This window comes from Bufo bufo, chromosome 9 (genome assembly GCF_905171765.1).
Source record: "Bufo bufo chromosome 9, aBufBuf1.1, whole genome shotgun sequence".
In the NCBI taxonomy this organism is placed as follows: Eukaryota; Metazoa; Chordata; class Amphibia; order Anura; family Bufonidae; genus Bufo; species Bufo bufo.
Window position 1 is genome coordinate 225159420 of NC_053397.1, and position 21188 is coordinate 225180607.

General features: G+C 44.5%; 1 protein-coding gene across 11 annotated transcripts in view; it reads left to right on the plus strand.

Moving 5' to 3' along the window:
• Window positions 1–21188, plus strand: part of ST3GAL3 (ST3 beta-galactoside alpha-2,3-sialyltransferase 3) — a 274491-nt gene that overhangs the window by 140458 nt on the left and 112845 nt on the right. For all 11 annotated transcript variants that reach the window (XM_040407845.1, XM_040407844.1, XM_040407848.1 and 8 more), the window contains one exon: window positions 3421–3463. In XM_040407845.1, coding sequence (XP_040263779.1) covers window positions 3421–3463 — 43 coding nt within the window. The remainder of the gene's footprint in view (window positions 1–3420; window positions 3464–21188) is intronic.

Consider the following 21188-nt stretch of genomic DNA (forward strand, 5'->3'; position numbering starts at 1 on the left):
GCATTCTGTATTCAGAATGCTATTATTTTCCCTTATAACCATGTTATAAGGGAAAATAATACAATCTACAGAACACCGATCCCAAGCCCGAACTTCTGTGAAGAAGTTCGGGTTTGGGTACCAAACATGCCGATTTTTCTCACGCGAGTGCAAAACTCATTACAATGTTTTGCACCCCCGCTGAAAAATCGCGCATGTTCCTGTAACACACCCGCACCTTTCCCCGCAACGCCCGTGTGAAAGAGGCCTAAGACGCACTCAGGCCCGGGTGTGACGTTTCGTGGCTTTGTCTGCAGTGAGGCAATGAAGAGGTTTCTGTATTGCACTCCTCAGATCTCTTTTCACATACTGCATTTGCCAGATTGATTTCATAGTATTTGGATAAAGTGCTTTTTGCTTAGTTATAGGATATGTGTAACTTCAGATAGATCTGATGCATGCACTAGAAAGCTGCGGTTTTGTGTCCGGTCTGCAAAACGGAGCAAACCGGATCCAGCATGAAAATCAATGTAAGTCAGTGGGACTGATCTGGCGCCCATTGACTTACAATTATTTTCATACCAGATCCAGTTTGTTCAGTTTAGATTCAATTCAACCGGATCCAGCAGAAACAGATGCATCCGGATGTATTAAAAGGCAGGGATCCGTTTAATTCTGTTTTTAAGATTCTCTGCCGTATTTCAAAACCGGAAAGCCACTACCCAAGTGTGAAAGAGGCCTAAAGAACATGATAAATCTCCCCTAAGATGGAAGGCAGATGAAAGGGCTGAAAATCCTTTACATGACGGACATGAAACGCTGAATACAAACTAAATTAGCTGCTTGATGGTTTTGGATAGCAGCATCTCAGTAAAAAGTGGAGTCTATCACTTTATTATGTACTGACACACTGCAGGGAAAATATGACTGTAATATACTGAATTTCACAACAGGAACTTTTATTAATTGATGATATCAAAGAGCCGATAATCAGTTTTTTTTTTTGCTGGGCCGCTTCCTGTTACAGGACCTTTCACCAGTCCCGGTATCACCGTAACACCCGGGTTCAGGACTGTGGGTATCCTCATACTTTATAGAACAACTTGTATCTTCTTCTTACTCTCTGAATATACATTTTACTTTATCGCTTCCCACCCTCATACATCCATCTTGTATAACCTTGCTATTGCATTTCTATAATGTCAATCTGTAGGAGAAGACACTTTGCATTGGAAGCGACTTCCCACGCTTTGCTGGCTGGTTGGGTTTGCACATTGCATCGGTGGCTTCTTGATATCTATATCTTGTTCTAATCCTATCAGGTCATGGGGCCCGGGACGAATGGGCATTCCCTTTAATATACAGATTCCTATTCTTAGTGGTCGTGTGAAATGTACATTACATGAATGATGGGTAACATTATCTTTATGTAAATAGTAGTGAGCCATTTTTCCCAGAAACGTCAAGACTAATGAGGAGACAGAACAGGGGAACAGCGAGTCTCGTGCTTTCTGGCCACGTGGGACAGCAGGTTATCTGACCGCACTGGGTGTCTGAGGACTTTCTCCTCCCAGTACTGGGGACGTTGTGTTAATACAACCTGCAGCAACAGCTGCCAATGAACCGTTCGGGGTGTCTGAGGGTAAAACAGGGGTCAGCGCAGGTAAATGGTCCCCCGTGTGTTTCAGAAAGGGGGACTCTGAGCAGCACAGGGACTGACGTGTGATGACAACCTCTGCACAACAGGGTGGAATCTGCTGGATGTATATTCAGTAATCAGGAAGCATGTAATGGGTGAAACGTACAGCACCTGTAGCATCTGCATGGTGTTCAGACCAGGAATAGGAGAGTCCACCCTGCATTGGTTTTTATACCTATGCTCCATTAGGACACAGATATGATTGTGGACCTCAGCTTAGCTGCAGTGTGTATTGGAGGCTACGTCTTCCATCATCCTGCTGCTAATTCGCCATGCTTTGAACTCCGGGTTTACAAATTAGGGTGGGTTCACACTAGCGTTAGGGATTCCGTTATAACATGGTTATAACGGAAAGTAACGGAATCCATAAGACGGAAGTCAAAACGGAAGCATTTTAAGGGGCATTCCGTTTTGATCCTTCATTGTACAAGTCTATGGGCAGCAGAACGGATCCGTTCTGGTTTCCATTATGCAGGTGTCCAGTCCTGCATAACGGAAACCAGGACGGATCCGTTCTGCTGCCCATAGACTTGTATTATGATGGAATGTAAAAGGCTTTGCGTCATAATAGAAGTCTATGGGAATCATAACGGATCCGTCCAGTTTCCGTTATGCAGAACGGACAAAAAAGTCCTGTCGACAGGACTTTGTTCTCCGTGTTGCATAATGGGAACCAGACGGATCCGTTATGATTCCCATAGACTTCGATTATGACGGATCAAAACGGAATGTCACTTAAAGGCTTCCGTTTTGACTTCCGTTTTATGGATTCCGTTACTTTCTGTTATAACCATGTTATAACGTAAAGCCATAACGGAATCGATAACGCTGATGTGAACCCACCCTTAACGCTGATGTGAACCCACCCAAGCTCAACAAGAAGCAAGTGCATGGGGAGGTTCTCCTTACTGCATGACCAGGTTCACACATTCAGGATTTTGTCTGGATTTCAGTGGACTGGTGCTGCCCAATTTACATGCTCTGGAAAAATCTGTACATGATGATAACTGAGCCGTAGACTTTATCATCCACAGCTTCTCATTACTGACACAGGTTCTGGGCTGACGACATTAGCTTCGAAGCAAATTCCTGTTCCAGCCTGTGGCAGAAATCCAGTAGTTTTCTGCCCTGAATTATCCTTACAATCCACGGCCAGTGCAAATACTTACCATGTGAACATAACCTAATTGTCTGCAAAAAAAAGAGGGGTGTCTTAGAAGTGTAGGTTGACTACACCTGACTGATAAATGAACGCGCCCCCAATTATGTCACTAACGCCTTGTTTCCATCCACTGTCAGTTTTTGGTCAGTGGTTTCTATCGGGGATTGGGAGCCAAAACCAGAAGTGGAGGCTACACTAAGGTATAATGGAAAGCTCTGCTCCTGCTCTGTGTTTTTGATCTGCACTGGTTTTGGCTCACAAAGGCCCCATGCACACGACCGTGCCGTTTTTTGCGGTCCGCAAACCGCGGATGCGCAAAAAATGGAAGCCGCCCATTGTGGAAATGCCTAGGACATGCTATATTTTTTTTGCGGGGCCTCGGAACGGAGCAACGGATGCGGACAGCACACGGAGTCCGCACCCGAGCCGCAAAAACTGCGGCTCGGATGCGGACCCGAAAAACGGTCGTGTGCATGAGGCCAATCACTGATGAAAATCAGTGACCAAACACTGACTGTGTCAAAGCATCCCTAAGATAAAAATTATTATCCTATAACTAATCGCTGCTTTTCTTTTTCAGAATATGATCGTCTTGGATTTCTACTTAAATTGGATTCTAAGTTGTAAGTAAAATGATTCTTCACGTCTGTAACCGTTTCATTGCTTTGTACTGCCTGTGTACCCATTGTAACAAATTCAGGAGCACATGTGAATATCTGAAACTTTATATTGTGTCATATTAGGGGAACTGTCCTCTTCCTAGTCTTCCTGCAGCCTGTGGTTTCCCCTCTCCATAGCTGCAGGTCATCTGTAGAGATTAACAAACCTACTCAGTCCTCAAACATTCAATCTGGAATAAAACAGTAAATCGAAGATAGAGGGGGAGATGCAGCTGCAGTTTAGCCTTCTTTGTGTCTGTGATGCTGCAAGCTGTGAGAGGGGAGGAGGAGCAGCTGGGGGAGATATCCGGTTCACACAGCGCGGCGCTGACATCACACCAGAGAGAGCTCACCCCTTCAGCAGGGAGGGAATAAATGTGCATTTACCAGTCCCAGCAGAGGGAAAGATAGAGCCCAGAATCTGCAGATTATACACATGTCTGTCTGCACTACCCCTGATGAGGAACACGCGGCCAGTAGAGGCAGGAGGAGATTGTCACCCATTATTTCACTAACAGCATCAATGGTAAATATGGTGAGATCCTAATGATTAATCAATTGCATGATATAAAGCTGGAATTAAATCCAAAGGGTTGAATCCTACATGTGTTTATTTCAAAGGCTTGTCTCATCTGGACAGCCTCATCTCTAAAGCAATCTGCCCTGAAAATCAGCCGTCAGTGCAAGGGGAAAGTAGTACTGGATGACCCCAATGGTAGACCCCAATCATGATAATCTGAGTGGCTCATGAGTAACCAGCCGCCGGTTCTGAAATCAGCTGGTTATGACCCAAGTACCACAGACCTTGAATGGCACATACGTTATAGGGTATGTGTTCAGTGCTGAAAATCAATGCACTCATATACAGTGGAGTCCCAACTAATATCCAGAGTAACCTCCGTGTGCAGCACGGACAGCAGCTAGACGGCCTGGGGGAGGTTGTTACAGGTATCTGGAGCCATGCTGACTGCAGTGCATCCCACAGCTGCTGGAGGGATCCATAGAGAGAACATGACCATCGAGGTGGTCCCACAGATAATCAATTGTGTTCAAGTCTGGGGAATTAGGGGGCCAGGGAAGTACTTGGAATCTTGGTCATGCTCTTCCAACCAGTGTCGACATTTCTAACCGTGACATGTCGCATTGTCTTGCTAGAAGATCCCTTCTGCCACAGGGGAGACAATCAGCATGTAGGGGTGTAAGTGATCTGCAAGGATGGATTCATACCCAAAACGGTTGAGAATGCCTTCCACATAGATGTGTGGCCACAGAATGCAAGGAAAACCTTCCTCAGACCAAACTCTGCCCCCACCAGCTTGTGTTCTTCCAGCAATGGTTGCAGGGTGTTCCCTCTCTGATGTTTCTCTCCTGACACGCCAATGTCCATCCGTTCCATGAAGCAGAAAACGTGACTCATCGGAGAAGACAAACCTTAGCAATCAGTGGAGGTCTAATTCTGATACTGCCGCAAAAACTGAGGCCTTTTCTGACGATGCAGCTTGGTTATCAGAGGTGCAGTGACCGTCCGTCTACTCCAGAGCCTCATACACAGTAGGTTCTCTGCACTGTTGTGTTAGACACATGTCTGGTGCCCCATGGGTCACTTTGGCAGTGAGCTGCTCCCCTGTAGGGTGTCAGTCCACCCTTCCGCACCTCTGTAGTAGACATTCACCTCTCACATCAGTGGCACATGGTGCTCCGCCGTTTCCACGTCACTTATTCACAATGGTGCCATTTGTCCACTCATGATACACTTTCACCACAGCAGCACGAGAACAGTTCACACTGTGCAGGTGCAGAAATACCGACACCTGGGGCCCAAAAGCCAATAATCATCCCACCTGCAACTCTGATAAATCCCCTTTTACCTATGACGACAACAAAGGATATGTGTGCAGACAGCCTATCACACACCCTATATACCCACCGAGCCAACTCAGCACACGTGACTTCCTTCTTGAGATACACGCTGCCGACCTCAAAAGTAGGAATTGGTCAGAATAACGGGACTTGATTGTGTATATGTTAATTTATTCAAGCCATTGTATATAACAAGAGCCTCAAACTGTTGCATTTCAAGCTTTGAGGCATACAAGTGATTATTGCAAGCTATAGCTTGATAAAAGGCTTTATGTGATACGACAGACATGTCTCCTTTTGAAGCTCTCATGGTGCCTTCATATGAACATATTGAAATATTGTCTTTGAAATATATACTGTAGTTGCAGGATGTGCACTTGCTCAATTTTTCGCTTTGCAAAATGATTTCTTCATCTACACTGCATCTGCAGCCCCAACCTCTGGAGCTCCGAGGGTATCGGTTACTGTAAGTGTTGTTGCTGCCAAATGCTCCTTTTTATTCTATGTGAAGCTGCTTTGATTCGCTGGTTGCTATATTATTACATGATATTGAGAGGCATATGGCGGAGGTACCTGTGGGGACATCTGCTGGTGCACGGCTATCTGTGCTGACCATCACTCCATGTGTGGTGGAGGTAAATCTATCCTGTCTAGCGAGCCGTGTGACGGACATGTCTTGATTACAGGGATCTTCCTCTCGATACAGTAGCCAAGAGCAGGATATTGTTGCTGATGTATCGTGTCATCGAGGAGCGGAGGTGATGATAGGTGGCACAGATCTCTTCTGACCCATCTTGGGTTCCATGGAAATCTCCCATCTTCAGATTCGTATGCCTCTTGCCTCAGGGTGCATTAGCTGAGAATGCTAACTGCAAGATTTAATCTTCATCTTCTCATGAGTCTTGTTCCAGTTGATCTTTGGGCCATGTCTGCCTCATTCCTGATGATTTATCTGCCGGTGACAGGGGCTCCTGCCTCATAGATTCCTGCTGTACGCCCCTTCCCTGATACCAGACGTTATAATGCTGCGCTGTCACCTGCAGCCGGCTGTAAATTCTGCAGGAATCTTTTTCTATGTTTTATTATCATGTTGAACACCTATTTTCGTCTGGGGGAGGGGGGATACTTACCTTGCAGCCGCTGTTTATCACTGCTGGGAAATGAACATCTCGGCTTCGCTCAGTAGGATAATTGGAGCCAGGCACCCATGCAGTCCGCACGTCATAGACATTAATGTAACGGAATGGATTTCCATTTTCTCCTTTGATTCATCTCGGCAGTTCTTGATCATACAGCAGATGTCAAATTCAGATTAGCTTCCTCTGCATGATATGAATATCTCTGTCATCAGTGATTCCATCATAGCGTCATTGTCCGATGAGTATAAGGTAGGTATAGTCTGCCTCCTGTCTCATTACAGAATGCTTAACAGACTGCTATGCTTTATGCTACAGCTCTGCTCTATTATGGCACAGCTTAGTTGCATTGTCTGTTGGAGTCTGAGGTTGTCTGAAATTCACTGTATTTTAAATCATGCAGTTCGGCCCCCTTCCTGCTTTACACTGCAGCTCTTATTCAACATCCTGAATGATGGCTGGTGTATATAACAAGAAGCTCAGCAGGAAGTCAGTGCCTAGAATGCCGACCTCCAATACAGTAAGGGCAGAGTGATCAAACCAAGACCGCCAGCGACTTCTGTACATAGACTGAGCCTAAAGATGGCTCGGAGATCTCCTTATTCTTTAACATTTAAGGTGAACCCTGGAGGAAAAACTAAAGTTTGCACAATGGGCAATCCTAAATGAGGCAAGAAAGAACGCAAGGATAGCAGTAAAAGACTTGCAGAAGACGCTACAAAATGCAAAACCTCTGTGTCCACTATTCGAAAATCGCTGAAAACAAGAATGGTGCTCATGGAAGTACACGCTGCCGTCCAAAAAAAACATGGCGGCCCATTGCAAGTTTATGCGACACCACCTGGATGTTCCACCGCTCTTGTGGGAAAATGTTCTATGGACAAATGAGACGAAAGTAGAAATTTATAGAACAAAAACACAACGATATGTATGAAGAAAGAGTACTGCAGATCAACTCCAACACATCAACCCATCTGTATGGCTTGAGCATCATGGTTTGGGGGGAGTCTCAGGGCCTGGACACCTTGCAATCCATTGAGGGAACAATGCTCAAGCTGATGAGATGATGTGACAGGACAATGACCCAAAGTACACAAGTAAATCAACTAAAGAATGCAACAAAGATTCATGTTTTTGAATGGCCAAGTCACAGTCCTGACCTTAACCCTATGGAGATGCTGTGACCTGAAGAGGGCTGTGCATGCGGGGCATCCCAGAAATACTGATGAACTGAAACACATTTGCAGGGAGGAACAGTGGAAAATTCCTACTCAATGTTGTGCAAAATGTTAATCTACAAGTTATTAAATTTAAGGGTTCACTTACTTTTTCTCCATTCACTGCAGATATTACTCAATTTGTTCAATAAAAGAGATGAGCGGTACAAGTGTCTGTGTTATTAGGTTAGTTACATTACATTACGTTACAATTTAACCATATTTTATACGAGATTAATGTAGAAATACAGGGAATTACGAAGAGTTCACTTACTTTTTCTTGCAACTGTAGATCTCTTTTTTTACTATTTGTACTGGTTAAAAACAGCTATATGCATTGAGACCATGAAGCAGACGTGTGCCCAGGAATATACATTACAAGCCCTGCCATAAGAGATAGGTGAGCAGCATGTATTGTCCCCACAGGCGATCTGGTGACATGGCGTCTTATTGTATGTTCTGTGCCTGGCTCCATATTAAGTTACTATTGTATGTGCACCACAAGAGAGCCTTCACTCATCCCCGCACACCACGCCTCACTGACTCCTCGCCGACGCTTCTCCTTCTTCCTTTCCCATCCTGGTCACAATTAATGAATTCTTGCTGTAAGACCCTGAATGGTATGGGAAAAGACAGAGGGCAGAGAGGAGGCCAGATACTCTTACAGTGCAATAAACTCCCAGAATTCTCATTAGAGACTGTTTCTTATTATCATGAAGGAAGACTGAATCACTCCAGATGCACAACACGTTTTCATCCCTTGATTAATATGTTTTTAGTCATTATTTTAAGTGCTGTAATATATGTGCAGAAATGAGAAAATCTGCTGGTTATTTACAACCGACTTTACAGTTATTTACAGTCCTGGATCCAGCTACAGAAGAGACTGGGGTCTATGTGTACATTGGTCCAGCTACAAACATGTGTTCACTGTTACACTCAAGTCCATCTGTCTGTATAGATATACACTACAAAAAGTTAGGAATATTTGGCTTGTGGGTGAAATTTCAGGATGAACCTAAAATGCACTCTGACCTTTACAGGAGAAGTTAATGTGACCTTCTCTAACCTTCTGAATGCACATGTCCAACTGTTCAGTGTTTCAGGACTTTTTGCACAACTTGCCGTTCTCGAACAAGGAGCTTGACGGTAAAATTCACAACAGATGTTTGATCCATGAATCACCCAATTTATTTCCTGCTTCAATTAGAATTGGTATTTAAACAGTCCTCCTCATCATGCTGTTCACATTTTGACACATCATGAGACCAAGACGACACCTAACAATTGTTTAACAGGACCTCGCCATTGCGAGGCTTCAAACAGGATGTTCTCAGATGGAAGTGGTAACTGAGCTTAAAATGGCACAGAGTGTCATCAGCAGGTTGTATCAGAGAGACTGGAAGAGTCACAGAAAGGCAGAGAAGTGGACATCCTTTGGCCACATCGCACACTGATGACCGCTTCATTGTGAACAACGCCAGCAGGAGACGTCGTTGTCAAGCTGGAACTGGTGCTCAAGGCCACAGGACAAATTTTTGAGAGACTGACAAAGCACTGGGGTCGGCTTTTGTTTCTATAAATTGTTTAAGATGAGGAAATCACCATTGCTGCTTCTACTTAAATGCCTGACTTTCATGATATAATATCACTGTAGCCTGAACGTTTTACGTTTTCCATAAATTTCACCCAAAAGCCAAATATCCCTAACTTTTTGTGAATAGTGTATATATGAGCACAGTGGCGTAACAAGAAATGACTCGGCCCCACATCAAATTTTTGAGGGGGCCACTCCTTCCGTTTCCTACAGTATGACTTTATTTGATGTAATTTTATAATACTGTTGAGGGGGCCCTGACAATAAAATCTTTTAGTCCACCTTCTCAGTTTTTTTCCCAAAGCAGCCGCTTCCCCTGCTTCCCCTATAGCTACGCCACTGTATGAGCAGGTGAAGTAAAAATGAGTAGATCAAGTCCAATGCCATATACACTCACCTAAAGAATTATTAGGAACACCATACTAATACGGTGTTGGACCCCCTTTTGCCTTCAGAACTGCCTTAATTCTACGTGGCATTGATTCCACAAGGTGCTGATAGCATTCTTTAGAAATGTTGGCCCATATTGATAGGATAGCATCTTGCAGTTGATGGAGATTTGAGGGATGCACATCCAGGGCACGAAGCTCCCGTTCCACCACATCCCAAAGATGCTCTATTGGGTTGAGATCTGGTGACTGTGGGGGCCATTTTAGTACAGTGAACTCATTGTCATGTTCAAGAAACCAATTTGAAATGATTCGAGCTTTGTGACATGGTGCATTATCCTGCTGGAAGTAGCCATCAGAGGATGGATACATGTTCTCATTCTGTTTACCCCAAATTCGGACTCTACCATTTGAATGTCTCAACAGAAATCGAGACTCATCAGACCAGGCAACATTTTTCCAGTCTTCAACAGTCCAATTTTGGTGAGCTCGTGCAAATTGTAGCCTCTTTTTCCTATTTGTAGTGGAGATGAGTGGTACCCGGTGGGGTCTTCTGCTGTTGTAGCCCATCCGCCTCAAGGTTGTGCGTGTTGTGGCTTCACAAATGCTTTGCTGCAGACCTCGGTTGTAACGAGTGGTTATTTCAGCCAACGTTCAGCTCTTCTATCAGCTTGAATCAGTCGGCCCATCCTCCTCTGACCTCTAGCATCCACAAGGCATTTTCGCCCACAGGACGGCCGCATACTGGATGTTTTTCCCTTTTCACACCATTCTTTGTAAACCCTAGAAATGGTTGTGCGTGAAAATCCCAGTAACTGAGCAGATTGTGAAATACTCAGACCGGCCCGTCTGGCACCAACAACCATGCCACGCTCAAAATTGCTTAAATCACCTTTCTTTTCCATTCTGACATTCAGTTTGGAGTTCAGGAGATTGTCTTGACCAGGAGCACCCCCCTAAATGCATCGAAGCAACTGCCATGTGATTGGTTGACTAGAGAATTGCATTAATGAGAAATAGAACAGGTGTTCCTAATAATTCTTTAGGTGAGTGTATATTATAGTTTAGCATCTACCTGATAACAACTCCTCCAGACCTCTCTATTCACAATCAAATTCAGCTCAGCTGAGCATGGGGGAGGAGAGAGAACCACTGCCAGACTCCTCTGCCCCCTCCATTCATCTCAATACTCCTCTGTCCCTGTCTATACTTGTCTGTCCCCTCTAGACTCCTCTAGAGGCAGCAGGAGTTTACACTTCATATATTTGGCGCAGCAATCGTGCAGCACAAATTCAGGCACAGTGATATTGATATATCTGCCACATTGTCTCCATCTTTATAAATCTGTTGCTATTTAGAGTTCTTGAGAATGTCCTGGGCTGCAGACATTAATGTGTTCATCACATTTTTGCAAAGGACATGGATGTGTTAATAGCATTACACCTGTTGTACACTGCACATAGTCTGGTGTCCTTCATTTTCATGGCTTCAGGACTTATTGGGATCTATTTTGTCATCACTTCTCATTGTCACAATCTTACCTGTCTGGGCTCCAGCGCTGTGGTCTCTAGCTTTGGCGCTGCTGGACCACGCCCCCATGGACGCTGGCTTTTTTCTCTCTTGTGTCATCCATATTCCACGGACACTGCTCAGCTGAAAATTAATTTTCAGGGCATCTGCTACCAGTGAACACGGACGTCCATGGTTTTTCACTCTCTAATGTGTGTGGGGATCTCCCATTCTCCCCCAACATCATCTGACAAGGGCCAGACAAAATTACTATTTTTGCCTAATCCTTTTGTTGTCCAGTGAGGTAGTCTGAGAAGTGTCTGGCAGTGGCTTTCTCCGTTCTCCTCACAGAATACACATACACATTCGAGACAGTCGAGAGAGACAGAGACAGCTATTGAATGTGTATGGGCAGCTTAAGTGGTTGTGTTGCCACACAAAGCGACCCCATCTTTACTACAAGAATCCTCTGGTAGTGATTTCTATTATTTTTCAATTCAACCAAAGGTAATGGAAAAAATTCTGAAGCTCCATGCAGCATTTGGGGTGTAAATGTGAACATGCCCAGAATAGTGGCCTAAGTTTTTCTTTCCAGTGGTAGACCTACAGGAAGCTGACGTGATATGCAGCCACGATGTCTGGTGTGGAGGGTACTGCTCCAGGCCTCAATCCTCAGCGATTTACCCTTTACTCCAGCTTCTGTGCTTATAAATCTCCGCGCTCCACAGGTTCATTGAGTGCCATGAAATGCATCAGGTTGGATTTCATTAGACAGATGTGAGGATTTAGCCAGGGAGTGAGAGAAAACAAAACTGCAGGTTCTGGCTCTGTCCTGAAACCTGATCATCCCCAGAAACAGAACATCTGCACCCCCCAATATTTAATTGCCCCTCCCCCAACCTCATCTCAATCATCCTCCAGACCAAACTAATGAAACTTGACCCTGAGCATAGAAACTTATAAAACATGCCCAGGGACATGCAGAGGCATGGATCTTATGTTTCTTTCACTGCTTTAAATTCTTTTACTATAAAAATGGAATAACAAAACCATATATCATGAGTCCTACAAGATCTTTACTCGGCCCAGGAGCAAAGACGTGGCCGGGTTTCCTCTATAAAGTGTTCCAAACAGCTGCTGGATAGCAAAAAGGGGCAGATGGTTGGTTCTATGGTGTCGGCCACCATTTTTGCACATTTCCTTCCATGGATTCGGTTTGGCCTAATTAGTCAAAAGTGTGTATCACATCTATAGTCTTCAAAAACCATCATCGAGCCAACATTAGACCAGGGGTGTACTTTAGGTTTCTTACAGTCTACAGGTATTGGAGCTGAAGACTTTTTGGAATACTAGACTTATTTCTGTTCCATGAAATTGAAAGTTCCAGTCCACTAGAAGTCTACCACCTTTATAGGTCTTTCTGATCTGTCTCAACCATCAGCTTTTTCTGGATTAACCCCTTAAGGACTCAGCTCTATTTCACCTTAAGGACTTGCCCATTTTTTGCAAATCTGACCAGTGTCACTTTAAGTGCTGATAACTTTAAAACGCTTTGACTTACCCAGGTTGTTCTGAGATTGTTTTTTTGTCACATATTGTACTTCATGACACTGCTAAAATTGGGTCAAAAAAGTTATTTTTTTTGCATAAAAAAATACCAAATTTACAAAATATTTGGAAAAATTAGCAAATTTCAAAGTTTCAGTTTCTCTACTTCTGTAATACATAGTAATACCCCCAAAAATTGTGATGACTTTACATTCCCCATATGTCTACTTCATGTTTGTATCATTTTGGGAATGATATTTTATTTTTTGGGGATGTTACATAGCTTAGAAGTTTAGAAGCAAATTTCGAAATTTTCCCGAAATTTTCCAAATACCACTTTTTATGGACCAGTTCAGGTCTGGACCATCCAAAAATGACCCCATTTTAGAAACTACACCCCTCAAGGTATTCAAAACTGATTTTACAAACTTTGTTAACCCTTTAGGTCTTCCACAAGACTTCATGGCAAATGGACATAAAATGTAAGAATTTCGATTTTTTGGAAAATTTTCCAATATAATCCATTTTTTCCAGGAACAAAGCAAGGGTTAACTTACAAACAAAACTCAATATGGGTTGCCCTGATTCTGTAGTTTGCAGAAACACCCCATATGTGGTCGTAAACTACTGTTTGGCCAAACGGGAGGACATAGAAGGAGGGGAACACCATATGGTTTTTGCAGGGCAGATTTTGCAGGACTGGTTTTGTTTTTACCATGTCCCATTTCAAGCCCCCCATTGCACCCCTAGAATAGAAATTCCAAAAAAGTGACTCCATCTAAGAAAGTACACCCCTCAAGGTATTCAAAACTGGGTTTACAAACTTTGTTAACCCTTTAGGTGTTCCAAAAGAGTTAATGGCAGATGGAGAAACAATTTTTGAATTTCTATTTTTTGGAAAATTTTCCATTTTAACCCTTACTTTATTACTGGAAAAAATGAGTTAACAGCCAAACAAAACTCAATATGGGTTGCCCTGATTCTGTAGTTTGCAGAAACACCCCATATGTGGTCGTAAACTACTATTTGGCTAAACGACAGGACATAGAAGAAGGGGAAGGCAGATTTTGCTGGACTGGTTTATTTACACCATGTACCCTTTCAAGCCCCCTGATGCACCCCTAGAGCAGAAACTCCATAAAAGTGACCCCATCTAGGAAACTACGGGATAAGGTGGTTGTTGTTTTGGGACTATTTTAGGGTAAATGTGATTTTTGGTTGCTCTATAATACACTTTTTTGAGGCAAGGTAACAAAAAATTTAAATTCTAAAATTGTTTCTACATTCGCTATTTAGTTTTGTGGAACACCTAAAGGGTTAACAAAGTTTGTAAAGTAACTTTTGAATACCTTGAGGGGTGTTGTTTCTTAGATGGGGGTCACTTTTTTGGAGTTTCTAGTCTAGGCTACATCAGGGGGGGGGCTTCTAATGGGACATGATGTAAATAAACCAGTCCATCAAAATCTGCCGTCCAGAAACCATATGGCGTTCCCTTCGTTCTATGCCCTGCCGTGTGGCTATATAGCCATTTACGACCACATATGGGGTGTTTCTGCAAACTACAGAATCAGGGCAATAAATATTTAGTTTTGTTTGGCTGTTAACCCTTGCTTTATTACCGGAAAAAAAGGATTCAAATGGAAATTTTGCCCAAAAATTTGTGTTTTGGCACCGTTTTTATTTTATATTTTTAACGCTGTTCATCTGTTATAACGCTGTTATTTTTATAGAGAAGATTTTTACGGACGCGGCAATGCCCAATATGAATGGCTCTCAGACTTTGGAGACACTAACCAGGCATCCTCAAACTGCGGCACTCCAGATGTTGTAAAACTACAATTCCCACCATGCCCTGCTGATGGCTGTAGTTTTACAACATCTGGAGGGCCTCAGTTTGAGGATGCCTGCACTAAAACTAATATTTTTGGGGGGAAAAAATGGTTCCGTGTCTCCAAAGTCTGAGAGCCATAGTTTTTTATGTTCTCTAGGGGACAGTTGGGGATTATAAAAATTTAGTACTCCATGGAAGTGTGATACTCCCAGAAGCAATCGATAATGCAGAGGCCCGGATGATCGGGGAAAGTGTCACATTGAGTGGTGGTGTCCTTCCGTATCCCCCTCTTGTGACACACTCTGCATCTTTTTTGGGTTCATCCCTTCTTTCCAGTATGGGGGGACCACACCTGGAAAATGTTGGCCAGGGACGATCCGGGCGCCTCCAATTCCCGAGGTACTCCGGCCTGCTCTTTCCCGGTTTGAAAAAATCAGGTCCTTGAGGACTGCCTCATAGAATTGGAGGAATGTCCTTGTGCTGCCAGCGCTTCGGGATAGTACAAAAGCGTTGTACAAGGCAACCTGTACCAAGTAGACCGCAACATTTTTGTACCATGCCCGGATTTTGCGCATGGCGTTATATGGCTTGAGGACTTTATCAGAGAGATCAACTCCTCCCATATACCGATTGTAGTCGACGATACAATCGGGCTTGAGGACCGTTGCTGCGGTACCTCGCACAGGGACAGGGGTGATGCTGTTACCGTGGATTGTGGACAGTATAAGGACATCCTTCTTGTCCTTATACCTGACCAGCAACAGGTTTCCACTGGTAAGGGCACGGGTCTTACCCCTGGGGATAGGTACCTGGAGGGGGTGGGCAGGGAGGCCACGCAGATTTTTCTGCACGGTCCCACAAGCGAACGTGGATCTGGCGGCAAGTGACCTGAACAAGGGAATGCTAGTATAAAAGTTATCCACGTACAAGTGGTAACCCTTATCTAGCAGTGGGTACATAAGGTCCCACACGAGTTTCCCGCTAACACCCAGAGTGGGGTACATTCTGGGGGTTAAATACGGGAATCTCGCCCCTCGTACACACAAAATTTGTAAGTGTACCCTGAGGTACTCTCACAAATTTTGTACAGCCTCACGCCATACCTCGCCCGCTTAGTGGGAATGTATTGGCGGAAACTGAGTCTCCCCTTGAACGCAACGAGAGACTCGACTTCCCTTCCAGGTACGTAGGCCTGCGCAAATTTGTCCCCGAAGTGATTGATGACCGGCCGTATCTTATACAGACGGTCATAGGCAGGATCACCTCGGGGGGACATGCTGCATTATCTGAATAATGCATACATTTCCGGATGGCCTCAAACCGGGGACGTGTCATGGCCATACTGTAGAGTGGGGTCTGGTAGAGGACGTCCCCACTCCAGTGTTGCCTGACACTGGGTTTTTGCACTAGACCCATGTGCAGCACGAGGCCCCAAAATGTCCTCATCTCGGCTGCACTGACCGGCGTCCAGCCACCGGGTCTAGCCAAAAAGGAGCCCGGGTGCTGAGCAACGAACTGTTGGGCGTACAGGTTCGTCTACTCCACCATCAGATTCACAAATGGGTCACTGAAAAAAAAACAAAAAAAGTCCATTTCAGGAAAATCCGGAATCTCGGGCTCAAAATCCACTGGGGGACACCAGCTAAGTTCACCGGCAGGGGGCTCCGGTGGGCTTATTTGGTGGGCCGGGAAACCAGTACGAGCCCCAGGGCGGCTCGTACTAGGGTGGGCCACAGGGTCCCTAGCATGTGGGGCCCCTGGCTCCGCCTGGCGGCGTCTCCGCCACCTTGGGGGCTCATCGTCATCAGATGATGATGAGGAGGATGCGGATGACAAAAGGAACGTGGGGTCATCCTCATCCTCACTGGGGCTCTCGGAGTCGGAGGCAATCTGGGCGTATGCCTCCTCCACCGAGAACATCCGGTGGGCCATGGGTATGTGTGTGTGCGTGTGTATGTGCGTGCGTATAAAACATTATTGTATGTGCGTGTGTGTGGGGGCATGGGTGTTAGGAAAAAAAAAAAATTCAAAGTTGGGGTCTCAAAGCTAGAAAATAATAAGTTTAGATAAAGTGTTATTTTTATTTTTTTTCCCCTAACTTTTCCCTTCTATCCCTGCCTAACGGTGCCTCTCCCTCACTGACCCTAACCTACCTGGAGGGTGATGGGTGCAGGAGGGTGATGGGTGCCGATGGGGGGATCACAGAAGCCTGGTGAGGACTGTGCTGGAAGGTGCAGGTGCTGAACAGGAAGAGGAGAGAGGAGCGCTGGAAGTTTAAATCTCGCGCCTCTCTCCCTGAACCAATCAGCACCCTGGACAGCGGCATTCAGCACCACGGCCAGCACCCCCTCTCCCAAATGCTCGGACTGTGATTGGTGGTGTGTAACCACACCACCGATCACAGTCCTTTTCCGGTTCATCGGTTCACCGGAGACCCAAATGGACCGGAAACGCAGCAAACCGCAGGTCTGAATTGACCTGCGGTTTGCTGCGATCGCTGATACGAGAGGGTCACATGACCCCCCCCCGGCGTTGTGACAGGATGCCCGCTGAATGATTTCAGCAGGCATCCTGTTCCGATTAACCAGCACTGCGCCGCAATCACGTTTTAAACCCATGACGTACCGGTACGTCATGGGTCCTTAAGGACTCGGGAAACATGCCGTACCGGTACGTCATGCATCCCTAAAGAGTTAAACTGCCCTTTTTGACTTTGTGCACATTTGACAAGCAGGACTGTGTCATGACCCACTCACCTGCATGTGATGCTCTCTTTGGTGCTGCTATCTTGCGTTTATCTGCAGTTTGCCTCTTCATGACTCTCCGCTCTTAAAGGGCCAGCACATGCTAAGGTCCAATTATTCAAGCAATGGCTAGCTGAAGCAGGCTTCTTGAAAGGCCCTTCTCTAGAGTCCAGTGCCTGAGCAATAGGTCAATATTGGCTCCGGTATCCTGCTAAGGAGTACTGCATTGTGCCTTCTTATCCAGCTCATCCTTTGACCTATCTGTCTTCTGCCCATCCTGACCTTTTGCCTGTTTATCATGGTGTCTGAACGCCTTCTGCACTGGCATGTGCCCGCCTGACTATGACTTCTGCCAACCGACTTTGTCCTGCGTCTCAGTGTCACTTGCTGGTGTCACATCAGCTGTTTTAATTGGCGACTATTCTTGTGGTTGTGCCCAGGGGTTAAAAGGGTGAAGAAAACCCTTAGACTCCACTTCCATGTTTAGTCCCCTGAGTGAATCCACATTTGCTTTGAGAAACCGCGACAAACTGTGAGACTGTCTTATTTATAATCGAGACAGCTGTATACATGAAGCAACGTGATATCCTGATATTGTTGTGATTTTGAAAATTCTAAACCATTGATATCATTATCTTCATGATGTTATCTCCTACAACAAATCACTATGCATGCACAAACATCATGGTGGATTTGCGGGATTTGTGAACAATTAGATGTCGGACTAACAGACTATATATGTATATTAGCCAGTTATAAACCTATAACTGGGGACTGTTTTCACCTGTTGCAAAATAGAAAATGTGAGTTGTTGGGATTAGTTGTACATTTCCCATCGTAAATGTTGAGTTCTTGTATTGTAGCTGTGACTTCAGGTAGTCATCATGTGGTTGCTGCTAAAGACAGGTTTACATCTTGACGGTCCACAGTGTTCTTCTTATGTTGAGGTTTCTTGTCAGTCAAGATCAATGTCACTTCTTTCCAGCAGCTTCCTCTGTCGGGGACGATGAGCAGTAGCTCCATCACATTCCTAAAGCATTAATAATGTCGCCCCCGGCTCTGGTCTTCATACAAGCCGCTAATTAACTTTCAGTCGTACCGCGCCCCAATGTACAATTTACGTGAATCATTCAAAGACAAAGACCTTCTCGTGACTGTCAGCAGTGCTCCATGTTATAGCTGAGCTTCCCATCGCCTCCCAATCATACTACTTAATTCTGCACACTCCTCTTATGTAAGGTGCACTTTACCGTAATCTCTGCTTTGTGTTCACATCTGGTGACTTGTTCAGTAAAGCTTGGAAGGTTTCACCTGTGTGTCATATGTCAGTGCAGAGACGAAAAACATGTATGAACAATGTGCAGGTTAAACCTGAGAGGAATTAGAGAAGGAAGGATCATTACTGATCAGGGAGCAGAGGATTCAGACTACAGCACCTATGTAGGCATTTCTTTTTATTGAAATGCATGCATTTTTCCTAAAGCATTTTTCTAATTGTGTTTTATGAAACGTGTTGCACAATTTGGCTTCTGCAGTTTCAGTGTGGATCACAGTACATAACAAGCTGCCAATTGTCAAACCCATTAGAGAGCTCAGGTCAGTGCTCGGTCTCTAGCCTCTCTTGTATATCAGAACACAGGAGAGGATGGAGAACGAGCCATGAGACAAGCTCTCTGTCACATTTGACTGTCTGATTCTGCAGCATGTCGTGTATGGTGATACACAGAAGCTGCAGAAGCCAAACAGTGAGCATCTTTAATAAAACAAAATTACGAATATGATTTTTAACCATAATATATGCGTTTTAGTAAAAAAAATTCCCCAAAGGTGTCCATGTACAGTATTTCCTGTTGTGTTTATGTCTTGTCAATAGAGTATCTCCTAGATATCATATAGCATGAGGTGGACTAAGCATTGGTCTCCGTTCTTGCAAAATTGTATGTCATTTTCCTCCATTCGTGGAGTAACAGACCCCATTGAAAAGGTAAATCTTTGAAGTGCTCATTAAGCTGGAACCTGTGATGTAGGACTTCTGCTGAAATGTCCCTAATGTCAAAGGTTCTGTCAAGTCCCAGCTATGGGAATCTTCAACTGGAGCCAGAGTTCAGATACATTCACAGAATTACTGTGGGACCTCCCGCTGATCTTACACTGTGTTAGCAGATAACCCAATGCTTAATTTCTTCCACACAAATTTGCTTTTACCACTGTTGAGCTACCCCATCTCTATGTTCTTTATAACCACTTAGGCCCTGTTCAAGCTCCAGTATATGAGAAACAGATTCATAGGGCTCCATTCACCCAAAGGGTCTCCTAAAATCCTGAAATCAGTAATCAGACACTGGTTATGCTACAGTACACTACAGTTTTTCCAGAGTTAGAAACAGGCGGACAAGGACCTGGCCTTCTCACAGGCTGAGAAAAGCAGCTGCAGCCTCCAGAAGCAATACTTCTCTAAAAAGCATCAGATAAAAAGTACGTGCCGAGCGCCAGTGTCTAGGTATAACTGATCTAGCTGCTGTGATACAGAATCTCAGCAAGCTCTTTTTTTGGGGATGCAATGGAGCCTGGTAGAATGGAGAGGAGCGCTATTTGAGGAGAGTTATCAACTATCTTCTATGTGATATTATGGAAAATTCCAAAAATCTTGTCCCAGAAAGGCTTAATTAGTTCACAACCCCACCAAATATGTACCATTGTACCTTTTTCTTTGCCGCATCGCCAACAGGAGTCCGGGACAGAAGGAAAGATTCTATGTAGTCTAACTAGATATCTGTACCAACGTGACAAAATCCTGAGCAGAACATGCCATAGAAAGCTTGTGCGAAAATAAAAATGCATTTTGTTGATCAGAGCGTTCCAAGCTAGTTCCTAATTCCTGTTCCCATCCCGCGATAAAGCTCGGAGTATCTTTGTATGAATCTGCCAGTAAGTTCTGGTACAGCAGAGAGATTAGGTGTGTCGATGGAGAGGACATGGTAAACAACTTTTCGGTCTCATTTAAGGTGGATCCGAAAGAGCATTGCTCCCTCCTGGACAAAACATATGATTTTAATTGTTCATACTCTAGCCAGGATATCTGTGTATTTTGGAATTTTGTGGATGTCGTGGAAAATAAAGAATCGTCTGTAGCTCTCATATTTGGGGTGAGTGGACTGAGTCTTCTAGCGCAAATACCCCTCTGAGTCAAGGAATCCCATAGTTTAAGCGTTTGTCGTAACAAAGTGTTCTGTCTGTTTATTTGTGGACCGACCTCAGGGGCAATCCATGGAATGTGTTTAAGTGGAAGAGAGTAGAGATTCTGCTCCAGTCCCACCCATTGCTTCGTTGTTCCATTGTGTTGCCAATCCAATAGTCTAGTCAGGGACGCCGCTGTGTCATATAGCTTGAGGTCTGGAAGGCCTACCCCGCCTTGAGCTTTAGATCTGATTAAGGTGGAAAAGCCAATCTGTGATCTACCATGTCCCTAAATAAAACGGGCAAATGCTGTTTTCAATTTTCGAAATTTTTTAACTGTAAGACCATGTATTGATGGGTTATTGCGAAGTGCGTTGGCTAAGTGTTCCATCACCAAAACATATACCAGTAAAGACAATGGACACCCCTGCCTGGTCCCATTCTGGATCGGTATTGACGGAGACAGGAGCCCATTAACTCTCACTTTGGCTGTGGGATTTGAGTATAAAGCACGGATTCCATTAAAAAACCTGGGCCCTAGCCCAATTTGTTTCAAGGAAGAGTCTAGGAAAGTCCAATGAACCCTATCAAATGCCTTTTCGGCATCTACTGATAACAGGCATAGAGGAGATAAATCATGTTTGATGTCAATATTGATCAGGGAGATTGGTCTGAAATTGG